The sequence below is a fragment of the Canis lupus genome, chromosome 9, assembly GCF_003254725.2.
Source record: "Canis lupus dingo isolate Sandy chromosome 9, ASM325472v2, whole genome shotgun sequence".
NCBI classification, from domain to species: domain Eukaryota; kingdom Metazoa; phylum Chordata; class Mammalia; order Carnivora; family Canidae; genus Canis; species Canis lupus.
The window spans coordinates 1,031,733-1,056,555 of record NC_064251.1 but is presented as its reverse complement, the minus strand read 5'-3'; the positions used below and the strand labels follow the sequence as shown (position 1 = coordinate 1,056,555).

The 24,823-nt window shown below is 62.2% G+C and overlaps 3 protein-coding genes across 6 annotated transcripts; all 3 read right to left on the bottom strand.

The window, feature by feature from the left end:
• Positions 1-892: 892 nt before the first annotated feature.
• MCRIP1 (MAPK regulated corepressor interacting protein 1) lies at positions 893-9,476 on the bottom strand. Of its 3 annotated transcripts, XM_025468318.2 has the most exons (7): positions 9,404-9,460; positions 8,683-8,762; positions 7,847-7,971; positions 3,299-3,354; positions 3,081-3,199; positions 2,463-2,564; positions 893-2,313 (listed from the first exon to the last, which is right to left on the bottom strand). In XM_025468318.2, the coding sequence occupies exons 2-7, from the start codon at positions 8,750-8,752 to the stop codon at positions 2,249-2,251; spliced, it is 537 nt and encodes a 178-aa protein (XP_025324103.1). In that variant the 5' UTR covers positions 8,753-8,762; positions 9,404-9,460; the 3' UTR covers positions 893-2,248. The 3 variants fall into 3 exon arrangements, with proteins under 3 accessions (XP_025324103.1, XP_025324105.1, XP_048969795.1); XM_025468320.2 differs by lacking the exon at positions 8,683-8,762 and having other exon boundaries at positions 9,404-9,476; XM_049113838.1 differs by lacking the exons at positions 7,847-7,971; positions 9,404-9,460 and having other exon boundaries at positions 8,683-8,768.
• A 366-nt stretch (positions 9,477-9,842) lies between these two features.
• On the bottom strand, positions 9,843-13,779 carry PPP1R27 (protein phosphatase 1 regulatory subunit 27). 2 transcript variants are annotated; one of them, XM_035720564.2, is made up of 3 exons: positions 10,670-13,779; positions 10,434-10,584; positions 9,843-10,164 (listed from the first exon to the last, which is right to left on the bottom strand). In XM_035720564.2, the coding sequence occupies exons 1-3, from the start codon at positions 10,857-10,859 to the stop codon at positions 10,029-10,031; spliced, it is 477 nt and encodes a 158-aa protein (XP_035576457.1). In that variant the 5' UTR covers positions 10,860-13,779; the 3' UTR covers positions 9,843-10,028. The 2 variants fall into 2 exon arrangements, with proteins under 2 accessions (XP_035576457.1, XP_025324108.1); XM_025468323.3 differs by having other exon boundaries at positions 9,843-10,152.
• Positions 13,780-15,752: 1,973 nt separating this feature from the next.
• P4HB (prolyl 4-hydroxylase subunit beta) lies at positions 15,753-24,818 on the bottom strand. The gene is made up of 11 exons (XM_025468324.3): positions 24,604-24,818; positions 23,704-23,910; positions 22,263-22,396; positions 21,956-22,093; positions 18,595-18,699; positions 18,290-18,415; positions 17,976-18,176; positions 17,695-17,815; positions 17,419-17,600; positions 17,249-17,335; positions 15,753-16,674 (listed from the first exon to the last, which is right to left on the bottom strand). Exons 1-11 carry the CDS (start codon positions 24,752-24,754, stop codon positions 16,594-16,596), a joined length of 1,533 nt encoding a protein of 510 aa, XP_025324109.3. The 5' UTR covers positions 24,755-24,818; the 3' UTR covers positions 15,753-16,593.
• Between the last annotated feature and the right edge of the window lie 5 nt (positions 24,819-24,823).

The window sequence follows — 24,823 nt, the reverse complement described above, 5'->3', positions numbered from 1 at the left end:
GCGATCCTGGAGACCCGGGATCGAATCCCACATCAGGCTCCCGGTGCATGGAGCCTGCTTCTCCCTCTGCCTGTGTCTCTGCCTCTCTCTCTCTCTCTCTCTCTCTCTGTGACTATCATAAATAAATAAAAATTAAAAAAAAAAATTAATAAACAAAACAAAATTAAAAGCCTAAAAATTTGAGTAGGACCCGTCTCCAAAAGGTCACCATTTCACTTGCAGACGTAGGGTGGTTAGAACTTGCCCCACGGAGTTGTCAACAGTGATTGGAAGTGATGTGCGCATGTGCAGAGTAAACCGAGGGCCAAACCGATGCTCCCATCCTCCCTGCACCCGAGGCGGAGTCTGCGGCAGTGCCACGCAGCCCGGGCCTGGTGAGGGCCCCCCGCACCCTGGACAGGGAGCAGCTGGGGCTGCCCTCAGCCCAGACAGCTCGTGCCCCTCAGAGAGGCGGGCCCTCCGCCCTCCCACCACCTGTGCCCCACCTCCCCCTCCACCCACGCCGGCCCCTGGTCCCCACGACCCCCTTTAGGGCCACACGGAGTGACCCCACCCCCACCCCGTCAGGGACGTCTGCACACCCAGCAGCATGCCTCCCTGCCCCTGCCCCCAGCCGGGCTGCGCCCTCCTAGCGCGTGGACTCCTAAGCACATTCCCACCTCCAAGGTGTTCTTGGCAGAAAGACCACAGCCTGAGGGCCTCCGCCTCCCAAAGCAGCTAGGTTGGCAGGGACGCTGAGTGACAAGCCTTTGCGGGGTCCCCTGTGGTCCGCAGGGGGGTACAGGCCCACAGCTATCACATCGCACAAGAGGCCAAGGAGGGGAGCTGTAGGTATCCCAACCCCTCAGCAAAACACCCCACAGGTCCCCGGGGAGCAAACAAGGCCATGTGGTTAGAGACTTGGCTCAGGGCCCGGCACCAGCCAGCGCCCACTGGCAGCGAGCCCAGGCAGCTGTTTATTACATGACTTGTCCTTCCTGCGCCCTGTCCCTGGGGACCACCCCCCCATGCCGAAGAAGACACCTCCTGGAGTCACCTGTAGGGCCTCAGAATACTCTTCCAGGAAAGGGTGTTCCCAAAATAAATTCGTTTGGCTATCTGGGCCTGGCCTAGCAGGGCTTTCCAGGTCTGAAGGTCAAGTGCGCCTGGGTCTCTCGGGGCCCAGTGGCCATCCTTCCCCTGGGGCCAGTGTGTAGGTCCAGGGCCCCCACCCGGAGGGGGCTGGTCCCTTGAAGAACACAGGAAGGCTGCCTCAGCCTCCCTCCTCCAGAAACCCCCCACCCTCTGCCTCCCAGTGCCCCCCCCCAGGAGGCTTGAGCACCCCCTAGAAGAACTCAGGGACCAGATGGAATTTCTGGGTTCAGCAGCCTGGAGCACGACCCTGGACGTCCAGCCCTGAGTGGGCTGCTGGGACAGGGGCCTGACAGACCAAGGGGCCAATCCAGTGCCACCTGCCTTTATTCACTGGCCCTTGGGCTCCAGTCATAGACACTTGGCTTTTGGAGGGCACAGGAACAACAGGGGACCCTGGTGACCACCCTGGCACATAGTTCGGGGCCAGGATCAGCCCCATGCCCCTGTCCAAAGGGACTGCCGGGGCCACGGGGCCGCACACAGCAAGGGGGTAGGCCTGGCTGCCCAGGACCCTCGTGGAGGGGGGTGCTCGGTGGCATCGCAGGCCTGGAGAGCTGCTGCCATCCTGAAGCTGATGCAGGGGAGGACGGGCCAGGCTGGACAGCAGGGTGAAGAATTAGACGCTCCCCAATGTGTCCAGGATGGAAAAGCAGCAGAGGGTGGGGGGGGACACGGGGTGTGAGACGGGCCACCTTAGGGACAAGCCTGGGCCCACCAGCCCGGGGGACAGCAGAGGGCCCTCATTGCCTTCCTGACCTTGGAAAAGCTGGGGGGGAGGGGCGGTGGAAGGTGATGGGAAGCGGAGGGGAGTCAGGGTCAAGGCCCTGGGGTGGGGGCAGAGCACGTAGCTCTAGACACAACCAGGGGGAGAGCCGGGGCTGGCGGGGCCCAGACCCCCCCCAGGGACAGGGGCAGCCTGACGGCCCCTGAGAAGAAAGGAGGGGCCTTGGGGAGGAAGGGCAAGCCCTGGCCACTGACCACGCCCCTCCTGGTCCTGGGGTTGACAGCCCTGCGGGCGCACGTCCCCCCCCCTTCCCAGGAGCTGGGCCCACAGGAGACCACCATGAGGCGGCACCCGGTCTCCCAGAGGCCAGGGGAGGGACCCCAGTGCCCTTCAGGACTTCTTGGTGTCCGGCGTGTTCCGGCGCTTCAGGTCACTCAGGTCAATGGGCTTGAAGGCTGTGGGGGGATAGAGTGGTCAGTGGGGGCACAGATGGGAGGCAGGGCCTGCGCCCCAGACCGCCTCCCAAGTAGAGGGGCCTTCCTGCCCGCCCCCCAGCACTGCCCCTGGCCAGGCCACTCCCTGCTAGGTCCGCTCCTCCACTCACTCTTCAGACTGGGGTTAGGGACCTTCTCCACGTACTCCTCCACCAGGCCCCGCTCGCTGCCTGACATCTGGCTCCGCAGATCTCGCTCCACGCCCTGCCAGGCTGCCAGAAGCAACGAGGTGGCATCAGAGCCCCCAGATGGCTGCGCAGCGGGCCGGGTCCAAGCGGTCAGCCCCGCACCCCTCCCCGGCCCTCCCCTCACCCCCCACCTCACAGCCCGCAGCCCCCCCGCCGGCCTGCTCCCGACCTGAGGCTGTCCTCAAAGCACCCCTCTCCCCTCCCTACACCCATCCCGGCTCCTAGGGGGCCCGCCCGCATCTGTACCGTGACCGGGGCCCATGGGCTCTCGATCCTCCACTCAGGCTCCGCACCTTTCCCTGCTCCCCCAGCCCCTGCCTCCTGGCACACGGTCACGACACATGGCTGCCCCTACTTGCCCGTCCTGCACGCGGCTCCCGCCCCTGCAGACCTGCCCAGCTCCCATGCTCCTCCCCCGAGGAGCTGCCTGCCCCCACTGGCAGCACCAGTCTCCTCACCAGGCAAGTCCCCTGTGGACCTGGCCCCCGGCCCTGAGGGCGGGGTGCAGAGGAGGAGGGCTCTGGGGAGCTCCCCACGTACCTTCGTAAATGAAGCGCACATTCTCCTCATGGGCCGGGGTGAAGATCTCGGTGCTACTGGGGGGAGACCGGGGGCTACTGTTCCTCTTGCCGTTGTAGACGACTCTGGAGACAGGGGAACTGGGGGTGCCCGGCACATGAGGGTGGGCTGGGGGCAGCGGGGCCCACCCTCTCCCCTCCCCTCCCCCGGGGGAGGTCGCGCCACTGCCCGAGACCCACCTGGTCATCGCGGGGGCGTCTGGTCCTTGCGCTGCACTGCCGGGTCCCCTCGGCCTCTGAAAGGGAAGGAGGGCCGGGAGCGGGACAGTCACCGTCTCCACGGGGCTACGGGGCTGCGGGGAGGGGAGGCTCGGGGAGGCGCGGGCGGTCTACTTCCTCTCTCAAGCTCCCGACAAACTGCTCCGGGCTCGCGGCCTACCAGGAACCCCTCCAGAGGAGGCCACAAGCCGGGCAGACACAACCCCGTGAGGCCGGGGGCCAGCAACCTGCCGTCCACTAGGAACAGCCGAGTCCCCAGCACCCCTGGGCCGGGACCCCTGCCGCCGGGGAGCCCTTCCCCTGCGGTAGGCAGCCTGGTGGCGCCAGCAGCAGTGCCCTGGGGCCGCCTTTCCAGAGGACAGAACACCCGTCAGGAAGGGCTCAGCGACCCCAGGACCCTAACTCTGCCTTCCTGCCGCAGGGCCGGCGCCCTGTTTCCACTGAGTCTGGTTCCCACCCGCAAAACAGGGACGTGCGTCTGGGTGAGGAGCCCGGCGGAGGCCGGGGCCCAGGGGATGCAGGGCATGCGCAGCCTCCGGGGCCTGGGGCCCCAGCACAGACGGGAGGCTGGGGGAAGGCCTGACCCAGGGACAGAGAGCCCGGGGTTGCTGCCCGTTCACAGCCTCCCTCAGCTCAGGTTTTAGCCCCCCGGGGTGGGGGGGTATCTTCAGGCTCAGTGTCACCATAGCCAGCTGGACGTGCCCCCTCTGGCTGAGAATAGCACACGGCCAGGGAGCGGCCTGTCCCGGGCCGGCCCCAGGACAGGTTGCCCCTAGGTACTGGGGGGCCCTGGGGCCCCACACAGCCCACAGCATGTAGCTGCAGACCTTCCCAGAGGCCCGGAAAGATGGGGCGCTGGGTGCACTTGCTCCCTACTTTGCTCGGTCATCTCATAAATGATCCAGCGTTTGAACACCTGCACGGGTAAACACAAGCCAAGTTCCAAACAAGGGCGACTGAGCATACGGCCAGCTTCCAGGACACAGGGGACCCCGAACCCTGCCCTGCCCCTCGCAAAGTGACTTCTTTCCCGGACTCTGGGGTCTCGCTGCCCATGGTCCTCTTTCCCAGGCACCAGCCCCCCGAACACCAGAGCAGAGGAAAGGCCCACTCTGGCCGAGGACACCCTGAGATACTCGGGCTGTCCTCAGCGGCACAAGGCGTGAAGCTCCAGGAGGACGGGCCAGCCCCTGCCTGCCCTCAGCCAGGCCCTCGTCATCTCCTGCCCCTCTCCCAGCTTGTCCCCCTCAACCTGGGAGACCCCGGCCGCAGGGCACCTGCCCTTCGTGCCTCCCCTGCCCCACTTCAGGCCTCTCCCCGCAGGGCAGCCTGCCCCCCCCACTGCCCAGTCACAGCCCCTGGGGACCACTGGCCTTCATGGGCCCGGGGCCCTCATCTCAGGGTCCCCTACTCACCCTCTCAGGCTAACCCAGGTGCTTACCCTCTCGGCTCCCGCCACCCTGCACACACCTGCCACAGTGGGGGTCTCTGGACACCTCACCTGCTCCTCTGTCTCTGCAGACCGAAGGCCTCATCTGGGCTGGCCCCAGGGCAGTGGGCCTGCGCGGGAGTACCTGTGACCGGAGCACTAGGGCCCCACCTGGAGGACCCAGCCCGGCTGCCCCCGGTTCCTGACTAAAGCAGCAGCATGACATGTGCTCCCTGTCCCAGGCCTGGGCCTCTGTCACCAAAGGCCCGCCCGTACGGACGTCCTACTTCAGTTAGGGAGATTTCTGGTACCCTGGATAAACTAAACTAGGAAGCACCTTTGCCCGGAGTCATACCTTCAGTGGGTTCTCAGAGCCCGGGGGCCAGAAGAACAAATAAAATGACATTTTAGAGGCAGCCCAGGTGGCTCAGCAGCTTAGCACTGCCTTCAGCCCAGGGCGTGATCCTGGAGACCCGGGATGGAGTCCCACGTCAGGCTCCCTGCGTGGAGCCTGTTTCTTCCTCTGCCTGTGTCTGTGCCTCGCTCTCTGTGTCTCTCGTCAGTAAAGAAGTAAAATATTTTTAAAAAATATGGGATCCCTGGGTGGCGCAGCGGTTTGGCGCCTGCCTTTGGCCCAGGGCGCGATCCTGGAGACCCGGGATCGAATCTCACGTCAGGCTCCCGGTGCATGGAGCCTGCTTCTCCCTCTGCCTGTGTCTCTGCCTCTCTCTCTCTCTCCTCTGTGACTATCATGAAAAAATAAATAAAATCTTTAAAAAATATATTTTATTTATTCATGAGAGACACAAAGAAAGACAGAAATATAGGCAGAGGCAGAAGCAGGCTCCACGCAGGGAGCCCGACGCGGGACCTGACCCAGGGACCCCAGGATCATGCCCAAAGGCAGGCACTAAACTGCTGAGCCACCCAGGGAGCCCCTAAAATCTTAAAAAAAAAAAATACATGAATAATCACGCACACCCTGACAAACCATTCTAGTCCCGGGTACGTGTCTGACACAAGGGCCATGAGGCCACTGGGAGGCACACAAGAGCGGCCAGAAAGGCGTCACTCATGAGCACCTAAAGGAAGAGCCACCAGAAAAGGTGGCCTATGTCGGGCCCACTCTCGCCACTGAAGTTGACACCGCTGGGAACATGAACCACACAAGAGCAGGCAAATCCTAGCACTGAGGCTGAGCAAAAGGAAGTGACCCAAAAGGACAGAGGATGGAAGCCTGGGGCCAGGAGCAGGCTGGGAGCAGCCCCAGCAGAGGCCAAGCCACAGAGGCTCAGGTCGGCGGAGACCCATCTAAGGGAACAGCTGGAGTCAAGTACAACCTGGACCTAAGCGACCACTGGACCAGCGTGACAAACCTGCTCAGCAGGAATGGTCTCCGTGGAACACGGGGAGGAAGTGGGTGGTCAGCGAGGCTGCCGTGGGGAGGAGCAGCTCTGAAGGGAGGCTGGAGGCCGGGCTGACCACGGCCACGGAAGAGGCAGGTGTGGAGGGGCCAAGTGACCAGCGCACTGGGGCCAGTGGCCAAGGACCCCTAGCAAGACAGGCCACGCCACGAGGACCACGGAGCCTCAAGTCCAGGAGGACGAAAGCCCGGTGCGCAGGGGGCAGGGGCTGCCGGCCAGACGCCCAGGCCAGAGACCCCTCCTCTCATCTGTCTTCCCTCTTCTGCTCACAAGGACTATGAAGCGCAACTACTTCCCAGCTCTGGGGGCACCCGCGTGGCTCCATCCGCCTTCAGCTCAGGCCATGATCGCGGGTGGAGCTCCCTGCTTGGGGCGGGGGCGGGGGGGGGGGGGACTCTGCTTCTCCCTCTTCCTCTGCACCTCCCCTCTGCTCATGCTCCTGGGCGCACCCTCTCTCTCCCACAGATAAAATCTTTTCAAAAAGTTATTTTTTCAACTCTGGACCTTAAAATCTTACTATATACACTTAGTCCCATCAACTCCAAGATACTTTTTTCACTTTAATGGTTTTGAAGTATCGCCACACCTGGCAATTGCCAGTATGTTGACGTTTGCCAGTGTCCTACGGGTTCGGGTGACAGTGATGTGAGGGGCAGCTCAGTTCCTGGTGTCTCAGATCTAATGACACAACAATGGTCTCCTCTGGCCCACGATCCCACCCTTGGCAAGCCCAGGGCCATCCTTCCCAGAGCCGCCAATGTGCTCTCGGGCTACCTCTTCCCATTCGCAGCCTCCCCTTGGCCAGCTACCACCCGGTACGGCAGCACAGTCTCCTGCACCACTCTCCCCCACTCCGGTCCTGACACCCCTCCCCAAAGAATCCCCCGCCTGCACACCCTGGGCCCTGTGCTGTCATGGAGCCCCCAGCGTGGCCCAGTCTATTTCTTCAGGTGTCTCTGCTGGGCTCCAGCCCACCCCCAAGCACAGTCTCCGACACACAGCCCCCTCTGCCTGCTGCCATCACCACAGGGAGCCACATGCTGCCCCCCACTGCACACTCTGCGGGGCTCACGGCAGCCAGTGGCTACGTGCTGGGCACACGGCAAGGTCCAAAACAATTCTGTGGCTGGAGATCATCCGTCCCTTGCTCTGCTGCCTCCAGGGAAGCCCCTTTCCCCTCTGGGCCTCACAGTACTCATCTAAGCCAAAGCAGTCCCCAAGAATGCGCGCTAGGCTCTCCTGCTTGACAACAGACAGGACAATCACAGAAAGAGCACACCGTCTAACTGGGCGCTTCTGGGAGTGGCAGGGCCATTGCTGACTATGACACACAGTCCAGAACAGTGCTGGGTGCACCAGATGCGGCGCCAGCCCCTTCACAAGGACCTGGAGGCCCACGGAAGCCCAGGACATGTGAAAAGGCTGCAGTGCCACCAGCTGCCACCCAGCAAAGCAGGGTCTGAGCCCCAAGTGGCTGTTAGCCTCTGAGCCTCCAGGGCCACAGCAGTCAGGGCCAGGCTCAGACACCTCAGCCGACCTGAGCACCCAAGAGCCTGCCAATGGCCTCTCCCACACCCGCTGGCAGGCCCCCTTGGCATCAACGTGGCCCTGCTCAGAGACGAGGAGGGAGTCTCCCCCAATGGATAAGTTTTGTACCTTGCTCTTGCAGGGGAACCAAGGACTTTCTGAGACCTCCTGGGCGGGAGACAGGTCATGGGGAACCCGATGCCCAGCCTCCAGCCCCGCAGTCTCAAATTCTTTCCTCGCACACAGCCATATGCCTAAGGACAGGAGAGGAGATGACATGCTGTTGTTCGGGAAAGTGACAATGAGTGTTCTAGAGCTAGAATCAGTGATGCAAACGGTGGTTGTTCTGTCTTCCTTTGGAATTTCTGATACTTGAATTTTCTTGGATTCCACTTTCCCATGACATTCCTTGTCTCTGCGGTACTGGACACTTTCAGCCGTTAAGCCTTCTAGAAAAAGATCTGCAGAGCAGCCCGGGGGGGCTCAACGGTTTAGCGCCTGCCTTCAGCCCAGGGCGTGATCCTGGAGACCCGGGATCGAGTCCCGCGTCGGGCTTCCTGCGTGGAGCCTGCTTCTCCCTCTGCCTGTTTTTGCCTCTCTCTCTCTCTCTGTGTCTCATGAATAAATAAATGAAAACTTAAAAAGAAAACAAAAAACTGCTATCGACACGGGTGCCAGAGTAGCGCTGCGCTAGACGCCCCAAGGGGCATTCCCCTGAAGACCTCGGATCCAAACTCGAAGCATGCCCTCGCCCCCCCTTCCTGGCTGATGGCAGCAGCTTGCATCCCAAGCAGTAGCCCTGAGCCTGGGCACCCTTACCCCCGGACCCAGAAACCTCAGCATCCCCTAAGCTCACCCCCGTCAAGCCTCCGTCCTGGGTCCTGGAGGAGGCTCCTGCCCGGCTCCTCCTCACTCCCACTGCTCGCTCTCTCTCTCTTTCTCTCTCTCTCAACCCCAGAACTCACTCGCTGCTCCCCGCTGACGTCTCGGGCCTTTGCTCAAGGTGTCCCCGCCGCCCAACAGGATCTTGCTCATCCTTGGGATTCTGCTAAAAGACCGCCTTTCCTTGGAAGCCTCCCAGGGCTGGCCGGGGGGCCTGGCGTCTGCACCTCCACACCCTCGGTGTCACGACTCGGACCCACACGGGGCGTCCACCCCGTCCGTGCAGCACCCCCGCAGCCCCGGGGCGGGCGGGCCCTGCAGACAGCGCGCACCCTGGCCACCCCGCACCTAGCCGCGCACCACCTGCGGGCGGAGGCCGGCACCGCGGGGAAGGCTGGAAAACGGAAGGAAGGAAAGTCTCGGCGGGGGGCGGGGGGGCGGGGGGGCGGCGGCTGCACTCCGAGAGCCACGAAGCATCCTCAGGAACGTCCCCTTTGGAAAACGGAGGGCAAGACATTTGTCCACCCCGGCGGCCGCCCCTTCACAGGCCGAAAAGGGCGGGCCCCCGGCGGCCCCGTGGAGCCCGTGGCCCCGGGGAAGCGGGGCCCGCCACGTCCCCACGCCCCGCTCCTCGCCGCCCCGCCCGCCGCGCGACCCGCGCCCCCGGCAGGCCCAGAAACTCGGGCGCGGCGGAGCCCAGCCGGTGCCCGCCGCGCCCTCCCCGCGCCCGCCGCCGCGCCGGGGCGGGTCCCGGCCGCGCCCGCCCCGCCCCCGCCTCCGCCCCCGCCCCTGCTCCCGTCTCACCTCGCCCGCTCGGCCGCCGCCGCCGCCGCCGCCGCCGCCAGCTGGGGCCCGGCCGGAAGTGACGTCACCGAGGCGCGCGCAGGCGCAGGTGCGGGCAGCGCGAGGGCACGTGACGGCCGGCGCGCGCGCCCGGCGGGGCGGGGCCTCGGTGGGGGCGGGGCCGCGGCGGGGGTCGGGGGTGCGGGGTGCGGGGCGCGGGGTGGGGTTCGCACCCCCTCGGGGAGCGCCGCTGAGGGCTGGGTGCGGCGGGGTCCCGGGGGTCCGGGGCTGGCGGGCCGGAGACCTCACAGCCCGCGGGTCGGGGTCGGGGTCTAGTCGGGGGCAGGTGGGGGGTGGGGGAACTGCGCCGGCGCTGTCCCCTGGGCCCCCAGCCTGGGTCGGATGAGCCAGGCGGGGGAGCAGATGGTCCCATCCCCAGTAAAGAGGCTACCACCGGGGCTAGGGAATGACATTTATTGAAAAAGTAAAAAGTGTCACAATAAAAAATTCACCTGGAGAAAAAGCCAGGCCAGAAGTGTGAGGGGTGGGTTGTGCCCAGGTGCGGGGTCCTGGGCGCCTGCCAGCCCCACCGGTGGGACAGGCCCTGGCACCTGGGGGGCAGGAGCCCCGGAAGGGCAGGCGGGGCTCAGTCCATCTTGGTCCCTTGGAAGAGCTCCACCAGGTCCTTGAAGTCCGGGTCGATGAGGTCAGAGGGCAGGTCCCCGTCATCGTTGGTGGCGTCTCTGTCTGCCCCCAGGGAGATGAGGTACCTGGGGTGCAAACTGGCCGTGAGGATGCGGTCAGGAGGAGCACAGGCTGAGTCCTGAGGGGCATCTTGATTTTGTTTTTGTTTTGTTTTAATTTTTCCAGGAGGGGTGAAGAGGAGGAAACCTGATCCTCCAGAAACAAAGGCTGGAGGGAAGTTTAGTTTGCTCTGGGGAAGGCAGGAGGGCAGGAAGGAGACTCGAGAAGCTCCGAGGGTTCCTAGCCGTACGACCAGGGCCCCCTTCGGGGAGACCACGTCCTGGAGCCCCTGGCCTGACCCTCTCACCTGGCTATGTCGGGATAGCCGTCACTGCAGGCGATGTGCAGGGGTGTCCACCCGGTCTCGTCCCGCTGGTGGATGTCTGCGCCGTATTTGACCAGCAGCTTCACGCACTCCAGGTTTCCAGAGAGCACTGCTTCGTGCAGGGCGGCCAGGCCTGCGCAGGACAGGGCGCGAGGGGTCAAGGCCGAGACCTTGCCCTGACACCCCACAGACCCTCCGCTGGTCCGGCAGGCACTCACCTGACGGGTGGATGGTGTCCAGGGCGACTTTCCGAGCCCGGATGAAGCGCCCGACCTGCTCCAAGTCACCCTGGCGGATGTGGTCTAGGAACAGGACGTCATTCGGGAAGCGCACGCTGCGATCCGCCAGCAGCCGCCTGCGCCGCTGCCGGGGGCTGTAGCGGGCATAGCGGCTGGTCCTGCTGGGCATCCTGGGTGCCGTGGAGGGCCCACCTTGTGGGGACCCTGCTTCTCGGGGAAGGGACGTGTCCGGCCCGGGTCACACAACGCATGCAGTCTTTTCCAGTGCCACCCTGCTCCCGTGCTCCCCTGTGACCAGGGCACGTCCCTCTTATATAGGACTCGCAGCGCTATATAAAGCTGCGCAGTCATGCTCACGCCGGGAGGGGCTGAAACAGAGCAGCTCTGGCCCTGCGCTCAGGATCATGTTTAATGGCTCATCTTTCAACCCACCTGTTGCTGTGCCCCGGCCAAAGGGGTCAGGTCCTTCCTGGCCACTGTCGTCTGCTCCACAGCTGGGCCTAGAAGGTGTTTACAGAGGACAGGAGAAGGCACTAGAAGGACAGGACCCATAAGGAAGACAAGTGGGTACCAAGGTCACGGAGAAGACCCAGGCATCTCCCAGAGACCTGGTAACTCCGAAGAAAGGCCGTGATGTCTGGTGAAGGTGGCTGCTTCGACCTCCGGGAAAGCCAGGGGCTGCCCACAGCTGAGGCACAGGGCCCTGAGCATGACAGAGAAGGCCCAGCCCCGTCCGTATCTCCCGGTCACTTGTCACCTTCACCAGGGCCTACACCACTTCGCCCTCCGCCTCACAAATGTCCCAGGTTGGAATCTGAAGAAAGGCCTCCGCTCGCCACAGCCCATCCCACACTTGTTTCCCTTGACCCCCGCCTCTCCCCTGGGTCCAGGCTCCTGCCACTTACTGCCAAGGCCACGCGTGCTCCCACTGAAGGGAACATCGGTCTGCCCTGCAGGATGGACCATCACATCCCTAGGGGGGCGCGCACTCTGGCCGGCCCAGACCCCTGGGAGGGGCTAAGCGGCAGAGGGCTGAGCCGTCGCTCACTGTCTTCACCGCAGCAGCCACGTCTGGAGGTGGCTTCCGCTTCCGTGGGGAGAAGGGCCAGTGGACATGAGCGCGCACGAGTGGGAGCATACCTGTCGGGTCGGGGGCAGCCCCTGCAGCCCGTGAGGTTGGCTGGCTGCATTTGGTAGGGCTGCTGTTGCAAAGGACCAGACTGGGGGCTTAAAACTTTATTTTCTCATGATTCTAGAGGCCAGAAGTCCAAGATCAAGGTGTCAGCATCCTGGGTTCCTTCCAAGGAGAATCTGTTCCGGGCCCACGTCCTGGGGTCTGGAGGTGCTCCTTGGGGTTCTCTCGTTGACGGACATATCCACCCATCTCTGCCCTCACGTTCATGTGGCCTTCTCCCTGTGTGCGTGTCTGTGTCCAAATTTCCTTTTTTTTTTTTTAAGGTTTTGTTTATTTATTCATGAAAGACAGGCAGAGGGAGAAGCAGGCTCTCCATGGGGAGCCTGACGTGGAACTTGATCCCAGGACCCCAGGATCACACCCTGAGCCGAAGGCAGATGCTCAACCACTGAGCCACCCAGGTGTCCCCAAATTTTCACTTTTTATAAGGACACTAGTCATGGGATCAGGCTCCTTCCTGGTCCAGGAAGAGCTCATCTTGACTGGTCACATCTGTGACAACTGTATTTCCAAATAAGATCATGTACTGAGGAGCTGGGGTCAACACAGGACTGTTGGAGGAGCTTCCCCCATAACGTTGGTGAGATCCCCGTGGGTGGTCTCACCGAAGTCCTGAAGGAGGACAGAACCAAGATTGACCAGCACTTGACCAGTACTCTGCACGGGGGTGGGGCAGGCAGCCTGGTGACCAGCAAGCCTTGCATCACCAGGCTGGTTTTGATCCAACAAAACCAAATCAAATGTATTTAACACCCTCTAGGTGCAAAGCCTTCGGCCGAATGCTGTGCAACAATGGGGCACCGCCTAGGACAGACTCCCCGCCCTGACAAGGGTTTCCCAGCCAGTCTCAGAGCCTCCACCTGCTGGCGGCCTGGCCCCGCGGGACCCCCCTCCCAGCCCAGGCCCTGCGGGAGCCCTGATACCCGCTGGTACCCAGTGTTCCTGCACTTCGGGGCTCCGAGTATGAGTGTGGTGCCAGGTGATCTTAACTCCTGGTCACTTGGGAGGAGTCGGTGTAGCTGCTGCTGGCTTGTTTACAGGAGGCTGAACTTTCCTTTGATGTGAAGATTGCCTAGTCTGGTGCTGTGGAAAGTTCTGTCTGGCCTCCAAGAACCCTGAGTGAGGCCGCCACGGGTACAGCATTTCCCGAGAGCGACCAGCTTTGGGCTCAACTCAGGCCAGTGCAAACCTGTAGGCAACCCCAGTGATGAAGCCCCTGGCCCATCAGACTGAGGTGAGCCGAGAGCTTGGGCATCGGTGGCTTTGGGGTTTCCATGTGGATCTGAGAAGGGACCGGTGCCCAAAGCCCCGCAGTCACCATAGACTCTCTGGAAAGTACTTTGCTGTGCTTTTTGTTCTGCTGAGGACACAGGATGTCCTCTGAACCAGGGCGCGGCCTGGGGCGTCAGAAGCCGGCTGGGAGCATCCAACCTGAGACCAACCATCTGGCAAAGTGGATCTTTCATGCAGCCACAGGCAGGACCAAACCTAGTGTTTATCCAGCCTTGTCCCTGACACCCAAGTAAACCTGTGAAGTGACGTGGTTTGTGCGACGTTGCCGTTAGGCTCTGCCTTCTAGGGAACTGGAGCAGGCCGAAATATTTAACCCAAAAAGCTTACTTTGGAAAAGGCCGAGAAACACAATTAGTCCTGCTTTGAGTCCCGCAGAAAACGGAGCTGGAGAGCCTGTTAGGAGAACGGGTGCCTGGCCCACTGGTGTCTGTCCCCTGCCGGCAGGCTTGGTGGCCGAGGACCTCGAGGGTCTGGTGCACTTCGGAGGCAGCAGCCTCCAACCACCTGCAGAGAGCAGAAGAGAAGGGAGGAGGAGAGGAAGAGGGAGCTTTGGGATGTCCCGGGCTGCTAAGCCTTGACTGACCACCCTGAGCTGCAAAGTTGCCTGCTAATCCACCAGCCCCGCCAGGTTTTGGACTCCACCCCACAGCCTCCCAGCCAATCCAGGCCCTGGAATGTGCTAATCAGCTGCCTCTGCAAAAGAGGAAAGGTATGGGTGACTCAGTCCCTCTCCCAGGAGCACATGACAGCAGCTCTGGGCAGCGGCACCGGGTCCCAGCTCTGTGCGCAGGGCCTGGCCGGCACCGCTGGGTGCTCAGGGTCACCCATGCCCATCCATGGGGCGGGAGCGCAGGATCCTGATGGCCTTGCTCGGGGCGGGCTTCCTCCCCCGGAGGTTCTGCTCCCCCCCCCCCCACCCGTGACCCCTGGGGGAACGGCTCAGTCTGGAGGGTAGGGCTACCATCCTCTCCCCCAGAAGTGGCCCAGCTCACCTTTCTCTGCCTGCGTGTCGCCTTCCATCAGCAGGACAGAGGCCCAGCGCGCCTAGGCCCCAGAGCGCAGGAGCTGGAGACCAGCCCCAGGACAGGCCGCCCGAGGCCCGGGCTGCTGCGCCGCTGCTGCGCAGGGTCCCGCTCACCTGGGCTGAGGTCTGTGGAGGCCTGGGGCAGGCTGACACAGCAGGGAGGGCCGGGGCAGGACACAGGCTGCGACAGTGAACAGAGTACGCCGGAGAGCCATGTCCATGGCACGTCCTACGGTGGAGTCTCCAGCCAGGCACCGGCACCTCGAAGCCCCCCCGGCACACGGGCATCAGCGCCCTGGGCGGGCAGGGCTGGAGATGTTGGGGGACTCGTGCGGTGACAGGCAGGGCTCTGTAGAGACCTAGCTACGTGCGCTGTCCTTGACCCAAGGTGGACTGTATGTCCACATCCGTCCCCCTCCCAGGAGATCACCAGGTGGCCCTCCTGCCCCTGTAGACAAGCTGAGAGCGGCAGATACCAAGACCCGGGGGGTGCTGCTGTCAGGGACAGATGGCTACCCAAGGCCCGCCAGCCCCGTGTGGGGCTCCTCTCCTGCTCTCGAGGGGGACCCACAGGTGCGGCTGGGCAGCAGGGCCCGAGGAGTCAGTCGGGCTCACAAGGCCCATGTGCCCAGGACTGCAGCTAGGCCGGTGGCTTCGTCTGCAGGAAAACCAATTCCGACGGTCCTCAGTGTGAACCAAGGAAGCTGAGGTTTTTTCTTTTTTCTTTTTTTTTAGAAATTTTTCCTTTTCAGTTTTTTTTTTTGTTTTTAAGATTTTGTTTATTTATTCATAGAGACACACACACAGAGAGAGAAGCAGGCTCCACACAGGAAGCCCGATGTAGGACTCGATCCCGGGTCTCTAGGATCACACCCCAGGCTGCAGGCGGCACTAAACCACTGTGCCACCGGAGCTGCCCTCCTTTTCAGTTTTAACATTAGCATCCTAACATTTTTTTAATTAAAGATTTTATTTAGGGTAGCCCCCGTGGTTTAGCGCCACCTGCAGCCCGGGGCGTGATCCTGGAGACCCTGGATCAAGTCCCACGTCAGGCTGTCTATATGATGCCTGCTTCTCCCTCTGTGTCCCTGCCTGTCTCATGAATAAATAAAATCGTAAAAAAAAGCAAAACAAAACTGGGTAACTTGCTATTTCAACCCACAATCCTGCTTGTGAAGGCTTCTTGGTGAAGCACGGCAATGCCCTCGACTCACCCACCCTGGAGTGTGTGCCCCGTTTCTTGTTGGACCCCACGATGGCAGGGAGACTGCTCTGGTGCAACAGACCAGGGCCACCTTGGGTCCTGGAGCAGCACGGAGCAGGACACACGTGGCAGCCGGGGGTCCAAGGACAGTGCCAGGACACCCACCCACCCCACCTGACGCGGCCCCGCAGCAGCCCCCAGGGCAGGCAATGCCCTCCACTTGGTGACGACACAGCAAACTACCCGTGACACTCATGTGGCTCCCGTAAGCATGATGCGACCAGGAGAGGCCCAACCCAAGCCCATGCCCCGTGGCCTGGAGAGTTCCTAAGATAGAGACAAGAGGTAGTAAAATTTCAACTTTATTTGGCCAATGTGTTCAATTCTGCTATCGTGGTAGAAATGGCTGAAGAACGGCCTGCACGTGGTTCGGCTCAAGCACCCTCGGCCGTTTCCCAGCCTGGAAATGGAGGGTTCTGGTTCTGCCTGGGGCAGGCCTCAGGCTACCCTGGGAGTCAGAGCACCGGGGAGCCCAGCTTGGGGGGGAAGGGGTGCTGCCCGGGCCCATCCGGGCTCAGCCAGCACCCACCGCCCCTCCAGTCGTTTCTAGAAGGCCCCCCGAGACAGAGATCCAAAGTCTCCATTTAAGCAAACAATGTGAGACCCATGCTCAGTCACGGCAACACCGGCACCAGGTGGGAGGGACCCGTCCAGCCCGGCCCAGCCCCTCCCCACACAGGGGACAGGAGTCTCCAGGGAGGCCCGGCCAGAGTGGAACAGACACCCTGACGTCCAAAAATGTCTCAAAATCCCACAAATGGAATTTTTTAAAGTGAGAGTATAAACCTAACAGGAAGGAGGCTTCACGGGCATGAGATCCCAAGACATTTTAACGAGCACTTTGGACAAAACCATGTACGAAAAAGTACATCACAATTTAAAAAAAAACGGCCCATCAAGATGGGCTGGCCTGGAGATAAATCCCTTTCCAAAAATTGAAAAGCAGAAGGAAGAGACGGGCCTAAGTTTACACGTATGTTAGGATGAAGTGTGGCTTCAGAAAAGTTCCCTGCATTTCCGATCGGTGTTCCCTCGTCCCGGTGAGGGTCCGCGGGCTTCCAGAGGCCGTGCTGCTGGACGTGCAGCCGTGGGGGTCGTGTCTGGGGTGCCCAGGTCTGCACTCTGCCTCACAGCTCATCTCTCACAGTTTTCTGATCGTCCTCCTCCTCCAGGTCAGGCTCCTCTGCTTCTTCCAGATCTTCCAGATCCTGCGGGAGAGGACGCAGGAAAGGAAGTGGAGAAACCCGTCAGGAGGGTGGCACAGCTCGGCCAGCAGCCATGCCCTGCACCCCGACAGGTTGGCCATCAGGACAGAAGCAGCCGACTCTGGTATCTACGAGCGGATGTGTGGAACCCCAGGTTCCAGGGTCTGCAGCTCGGTGACAGCCCACCACGGCTTCACGGAGCACTGTCTTGGCGGGCCTGCTGCTACTGTGGGCCTCCAGCCCTATGCCAGCCCCCCTGGCCCGGGCACACCCACAGCTGCCCAAGGCCAACATGGACAGGCCTAAGCTGCCGTCTGGTGGGAGACCTCAGCCGATGGGCTGGGGAGAGCATGTGAGCTCCAGTTAGCAGGGAGCCTCACGGGACACGTCTCAGCTGCCATGAGCAAACGCCAGCATTTAAGGACCCCTACATACGGAGTACCCATCTGGAGATTAGCTCCCCCCAGCCCGGGTACACACGCCTGCCTCCCACGGTGCCCCCGCAGGCCTGCCCCTGGACCACAGGGCGCATCCCCAGACACTGGCTAGGGCCCATCGACCACTGGCTCCTACTCACGTCATCGTCCCCAGCTCCGTCCTGGCCACCGCTCTCCAAGAACTTCTTAAAACCATCTAGTGTCCGCTCACCGTTGTAATCAATGACCTGTGGAGGGGGAGAGGGAGACTTAGGGAGCTGGCCAGCAGCTCCCCCTCCCTGCCTCCCTGCCGGGCCCGCGCGTGGCGCACCGTCCTGTCCGCGCTGGCGGGGAAGAACTTGAGCGTCGGGAAGCTGTGCACTTTCACTGCCTCCACCTCGTTAGCCGTCGAGTCCATCTTGGCGATGACGATGTTTTCGTGGTCCTTGTACGTCTCTCCCAGCTTATCCCAAATGGGAGCCAGCTGTTTGCAGTGGCCACACCACGGCGCGTCTGAAAGAGAACGGCGCTGAGGCCCTGGGCCACCCACCCCCAGTGTGCATGCGCTCCGGCACTCAGACCAGGGAGCTGCAGGCCCCTCACTTACAGAATTCCACAAAGACGTTCTTTTTCTCATCGAAAGCGACCTCCTCAAAGTTCTTCCCGACAAGCACCTTGACGGGCTGCTTGTCCCAATCTTCAGGCAGCTCCTGGCTCATGAGGTGGGGCTGGAGGGCAGGTGGGCCGAGGTCAGGGACGCCGGGCCTCCGCCCCCCGCCCCGAGGACCAGCGCTGCCTGGAAAGGGGTCATGCCCATGCGGCGCCCCGTCCTCGGGACCCTCGGCTCAGGCCCAGGGCCAGCCCCATGCCACGTGCGGCGCCCCCCACCTTGATCTTTCCTTCCAGGAAGCGGTGGCAGAAATCTTCGATCTTCTCGGCCGTAAGCTCGGTCGACTCTGGCTTGTACTTGGTCATCTCCTCCTCCAGGGTGATGAGGCGCACAGCGGGGCACTCCTCCTTCTTGAGGCCAAAGAACTCGAGGATGCGCTGGTTGTCAGTGTGGTCGCTGTCGATGAAGATGAACAGGATCTGGGGGGAGAAATGGCTCGGTGGGTGGGGGGCCGAGGGTGGCCGCCTGCAGTCCTGAAAGCGGGGACGCTGCTGCTACCCTGCTGCTGGAAGCGGGCGCACAGGCTGCTCACCTTCCCCTTGAAGCGCTCGGCCGCCTTCTTGAAGTTGCTCAGTTTGCTGTCGTAGTCAGACACGCTCTTGGGCAGGAACAGCAGGATGTGGGTCTTGATCTCCCCTCCGAAGATCTTCGGGGCCGTCTGTGTCACAAACACAGGTTACTGAGTCTGAGCCACAGACCAAGCCACGAACACAGGATGTTCTCTCAACAGCTATGATGCCGCCACCACACACTCGGCGCCTGGGGATCCCTGGGGCCAGGACCTCTCCTGGGGCGCCACCCCACTCTCAGGGCACAGGACCCACTAGAGAGCCGCACCTGCTCTGTGAACTCGATGACCAGTGGCAGCTGGTTGTGCTTGATGAAGTCCAACAGCTTCTCCTTGCTGATTTCCCCCTCGAAGTTGTTGCGGCCTTCGTCAAACTGTGGATGCAGAGAGGGCCGTGAGTGCCTTGGAGCCCCCAGCCTCCTGTGCCACCCTCCCTGCGACCGGGGCAGCCCGCACCTTCCCGTCTGGGGGGCGGGGGGGGGGGGGCAATGGGAGCAGAAGCCACTTGCCTCTGTCCACAAAACCAAGCCAGCGGAGGGCTGCAGAGGGCAGCATCCTCCAGGGCACCAGGCAACAGCGACACCAAGGGGAGGACACCAAGGGAATGGTGCGGCCTTTCCTAGGGAGCAGCTGCAAGTTCCTGCTCCCACCCTCCCCTGAGCACACCGTGCCCTTGGATGGAAGCGGAGGGATGGAGGACATCCCGCACGCTGAGGTCGGCCAGGAGACTGGCAGAAACCGAACACTCTTACCACTCAGCTGCAGTTGTCTGGAGAAAAAGGGACTTTCACAAGACTGTTACTTGTGATCATACAATGTTATTTTAGATGAAAGGGATTTAAGTCGGCTCCTCTGCCAAAATGTGGCTGAGATCAGGAGTCGCTTGCTCCAGCGACTGAGCCAGTCAGGTGACCCTGGATGAACAAACTGTTTAAGACACTTCTCTAATTTGTGGCCCAATAAAAATCAATAGGTATAATCAATCCACAACCACAGAAGCTCTTCGGGATCCCCAACAACATGGAAGAGTTCCAGGAGTCCTGGAGCCCCGAGGGTGGGAGGCCGTGGTTGTTGACCAGAGAGGCCCAAGAGGGGGCCTGCAGCCCCCTCAAGGGGGGCTCTGGAAGGGGCGCACAGAAGCCACCCCCTGCCGCAGATGGGCTGATGCCCTGCCCAGTGAGGGTACTGGTGAGCCTGCCTTCTTCATTCCCTCTGGACTCTCAGATCAGACCCGAGACAAATTACTCTTTTCATCTTAGACGTTTCCCTTTATGCTTCCCTAAAGAAACTTCTAGAAGAACAGGTGGCCACTCCCTGCTCCCTCCATTACACGTAGAGCCTGGGATTTAGCTGGTGCACAACAGGGGCTGCTAAATTAGACCAGATCGAGGCCTAGGCCTCGGCGGGCAAAGCCAAAGCCTTTGTCTTCCCAAACCTGGGACGGAGAAGAGCGAAAGGGGGCGGAGAAGCCAAGGCCAGGAGGCCAGGCCCACCAGGCGTGCCGCTGCGGTGACCAGAAGCACTAGGCCAGCGCCCGGCCTCCTCCAGAACCGCATCTCCACCCCCACCTGTCAGCAGCCTCCCCGATTTCATGCTGGGAGCCCCAGGAACAGAGCTGCCCCGTGCACCCGCCTCGAGATGCAACCTTTTAGCAATGCTGCCACCTCACACTACGCTCGCGGTCTGCTGAGTGAAAAGCAGACGACTGGCCCTCATTCGGCCGCAGCAACTAGCTCCACGAGGCCCCAGAGACAAACGAGCCCGAAGGCTTGACACTGCAGGCAGTGGAGACGCTGGCCCCACAGCGCCTCCTGATCTGCCCGCTTCAGAGAAAGAGGCAAACACAGCAAACACCCGACAAAGACACAGGTAAGTGGCCCTCAAACCAGCCGTCCAACCGGCAGTGACCCATGACCCAAGCCTCCATCCTCCCGGCAAGTGGCAGCTGGCCACTCCTGGAGCCCATCTGCCCTGTCCCCTGGGGAGGCACCCGGCCCCGGGCAGACAGGCAGACCCAGCGCACTGTGCGCAACTGGACCTTGGAGGAAGGAACAAGCAAAGGCGTCACGTGGAGAAGACGGGTGGCCCTGCAGGAACCTGGGAGGGGCTGGACCTGAGCCCCCCGCCCCGTGGGGCAACCGCTGACCTGCGCGACACCAAGTCCCCGGTTCTGCCAGGCTCATGCTCCAGGCTGCCCCCGAGCCAGCCCCAGCCCCAGGGGCCCGGCTGTGCCCAGCGCACATGGACAACGGGAAGCAAGCACTCGTCGGTCGGCCCACAGCTGAGCTCCCGCACACGCCGCCTCCATAGACCTTCAAGGACATGGAGCAGCACGGGGCCTGCGTGAAAACTGGTGCCCTGGAACTTCAGGGCGATGGGAAAGCAGTGTGAGGACCCAGCAAGGTGTGTGGCCCTGGCGGCCTCAGAGAAACTTTCCCCCTCCGTCAGCCTCCACCCCAGGACCCAGGACTCTCACCTCCCGCCCCGGCCCCCGGGGCTCCCACGGGCTCCCCTCACTTGGGAACTGGGATCTCCTGGACCCCTGTGTGATAACGATGGGCTAATCTAGCAACTCCGCTGTCTCCGGGGAGTGCTGTGAGGATCGGTGCCTCGGGAAGAGCACGTGGAGTTCCCGGGGAGGGGCAACAGCGGAACAGCCAGGACACCGGAGCAAGCGCCCCCTAGCTGTGGTGTCCCGGGTCCAGGAGTGTGACCAGGAGGCACCCTCGCCCCTCCCAGCAGCCCCGGGCACTGTGCCAGAGGCTGCCCTCACTACACAGCTGCCCGATCCACACGTGGGGTGCACACACAGGCAGAGACCGGTGCCCCTCGGGACCGTGGGGTGCGCCACCTTTCGGGAGCCCTACACCTGCCATCTTCTTGCCCTTTCTCCATGCCCAAGACACGCCTCCCGCCCTCGCCTCCGCTGCCTGTGCTGAGCCACATGCTGCTGACCCACAGGGACGACGTGGGGACAGCCGTGCTCCCCAGCAAGGCCGTTCAGTCAGCCCACCTGGCTGCCTGGTGGCTAAAATAAAAATCCAGAAACACGAGGCCCTGTGGTAACACCGTACACGTAAGCCAGGCCACGTCCCAGCAATGGCGCAAGCAACCGAAATGCACCGGTCCCAGACCCGTGCTCGCCACACCGTGGGGCCCGGGCCAGCAGTGGCGAGACTCCAGTCGGTTTCCGGTGAGCCCAAAGGTCATGGAAACAGTAAGGGTCACACAGCAGTGTCGACATCGTTGATGCGACATACTTATGACCATGTACTTAAAACTATCGTGATGGCAAACCTTGCTACGTGTCTTATAACATTTTTTTTTTTTTAAAGAGGAACTAAAACAAAAAAAAAAAAAGAGAGAACTAAGACCCCAGAGTGGCTCTGCTTTCATCAGCCCTGGTGCTGCCACACAAGCCAGAACAAAGGACCCACAGCGCAAAGTCTGAAGGCCACTGTAAGTGGCTCCTCAGGTCTGATGTTGCAAAACAGGTGCTCGATGAGTCCAGCTGGCGGTCCAGCACCGCCCGGCCAAGGTCCTCGGGCGCTGCGAGCAATAAGGAAAGCAGCCCCTGGCCGCGGCATCTCACCTGGGGTGGGGCTGCGGGGGGGGTGGGGTGGCACTCACCTTCTTGAAGAGGACAACCCCATCCTTGCTCAGCTGGTATTTGGAGAACACGTCGCTGTTGGACGTGATCCCAAAAGGTATGTCATCAATGGCCTCTGCCGCCAACAAGAACTGCTTGGCAAAGTCCGACTCCACGTCCTACAGGGAAGAAGAAGCAGAGGTGGCCAGACACCCAGACGCTGAGGCTCCCTGCCTGGGTCAGCAGCAGGACAGCCCGCTGCCCAGGCCACGGGAAACCAATGACGATGGGGAAGGGTGGTTGTGTGTTGGGGGGGGAAGGCCCGAAATGAAGTTCCAAAGCCTCTACCTTGAAGAAGCCAATGACGGTCACCTCGCTGGACTCCAGCAAGGCCTCTGCGGCGGCCCCATCAGGCAGCGTAGTGGCAGCAGGGCCTGTGCGCTTCTTCAGCCAGTTTACAATGTCCTCAGCTTCTCTGCCAGCTGCACCCAAACACATGCACATTCTACTGAAACCCAGGCCCACCCTCCCTGCCCATCATCCTGAGCTCTCTGCCAAAACCAAGGCAGGATATTCTCTTTCCACAGAAGAGCCACCTTGTCTACACACCTGTGCAAATTCTAGGGCTAAAAACGCTTTCTTGAGCACATGAGAAACTGTGACTGAGTTTGAAGCAGGGGAAAGGCAGCGGCTACTACCAAGCAATAGGGCTACCACTCCTTTTCCCTTTCCAGTCCCTTTACATCTTTTCAATTTCCCGGTCTTTCAAACTCATTAAACACACACTTTCCCCCGGTGGCCTCATTCATCATAAAGATGCAGTGCAACTTTTTAAAAAGGGGAAAAAAAAGGCTGGAAAGTCAGATGAACACCAGCTTTCCCTGTGACAACAGGCTGAGCAACAGCTGGCCTTGGGCATCCAGGCCACTCAGGCAGGTGTCCCTGTCTGTGGCTGCTGTGGCCTACTACATGTGCCTCCCAAACTAGGGAGGGAGCGTGATCATGCACCTGCGTGCCACAGGGCAGACCGAACGAAGCGCTAGGAGCCTGCTCCTCCTGAGACTGAGGCCAGTCACCGGTCCCCTCAGTTTGGCTCGCTGGTCCAACGCGAGAAAGGTTGTGAAAGCTCACACTTAAAAAGGATTCTCCTAAGTGGCAGTTCAAAGCTGAGTCATCAGTTACAAGTGGAATTAGGAGTAGCTGTTTTGTTCTCAAAGCTACGTGTCAGCGACGGGATCGTGACAACTCTGCGCTTCCTGTTCCACAAGTGAACGTGGGAACAATGAACAGCAGCCTAAGATGCAGACCAGAGTCACCGGCGTCAGGATTGCTGCTCCAGAGCGTTCTGACAGGGAGCTACAGAACCGGTTCTATAGACAAAAGTTTCTCCTCTCGTCATTACCTATGAGCCACAGCGCAGCCCAGCCCCCAGGAGGCAGCCCCAGAGGTGGCCACGAGGGCTGGGCTCGTGCGGCACCCAGCTGGCCTTGCGTCTGAGCTCGGTGACAGGTGACTGACGCCGGCTGGCACACCTGGGTTAGCTACACCTGTTGCTCTGTGAGGTCCCAGGGGCCCCAGCCCTTCTCTCCTCAGGGTCAATCGTAGGACCAGCCTCAGCTTGCTATCCACCCCAAAAGGCTGCCCTCCTCCACCCAAAAGATTCTGCAGGGATTGGGAATACTCCTCCCGGGAGCCGGAGAGGCCGGACTGGACCGAGGACAGGGCCCCTCCTGCCCCTCAGGTACCCTGCGCGGCCTGCAGGCACTTAGGGGCAGTGTGGCGGCCGCACCTGTGTACTCCCTGGGAGCAGCCGTGTCTCCGTTTTTGAAGAACTTGATCGTGGGATAGCCACGGACCCCGTACTGATGGGCCAGATCAGACTCTTCGGTGGCATCGACCTTTGCCAGCCTGATCTCCGAACCTTCTGCCTTCAGTGTCCCGGCGGCTTTGGCGTACTCGGGGGCCAGAGCCTTGCAGTGGCCGCACCAAGGGGCGTCTGGAAGAGCAAGCGGGGTGCTAGGAAGCAGCACTGACCAAGTTCCACCGCTCCCCTCACCTTCTTCTGCGCACTTCCTTCCATAAAAACCTTATCTACTCGCCAAGATAACCCCCTGTGAACGCGCGGGGCTGAGCTGATAGCTCGATGCTCTTAGGCAATATCGGGACAGAGGCCACGAACGACAGCGCCACACCAACCCCCGCCCCCCGCGCCCCGTCACAGCACGGGACAAACTCCGGGGGACCCTCCGAGCACCTGCAGGCGGCAAGGGCAGGGGCCCCTGCGCTGGCCCGGGGAGCACAGGACTAGGAGGCCGGCGCCGCGGCACCTGCACACGTAGCGAGACCCGGTCGTGCGTGTGCGGGGCGGGTGTGCACGCGGCCTGACGCCGCTGTGGCTCCGGTGCTCGGGGCGCCGGGCAGGGCCGCCGCTCAGCCGACCGGGGCGGCGCTGGGCTCTAGGTTTCCGCCCGGGCCGGGCTGGTGATGCTGGCGGGCGGCACGGGGCCGGCGGTGCGCTGGGCTGGGTCCCCGGGGCAGGAGGGGCGCCCCCGGGACTGACAGCGGCTCGCGGGGCAGCGTCGGCGCGCGGCCCGTGCATCCGCGGGCGGGGAGCGCCGGCAGCCCTGGGGGCCCCGCCCCGGCCCCGCGCCCCCGCGCCCCCAGGCCCGGCCCGGCCGGCGGCACTCACAGAACTCCACCAGCAGGTACTTGTGCGCCGCCAGCGCCTCCTCGAAGTTGCCCTTGTGCAGCACCAGGACGTGGTCCTCCTCCTCCGGGGCGGCGGCGCCCGCGCGCGTGAGCGCGGCCAGGGCCAGGCAGAGCAGAGCGCGGCGCAGCATGTCGGCAGCGGGCGCGGCGCTTCGGTTGGCGCCGCCGGGACAGCGAGGCCACGAGAGCGCGCGCCGCCC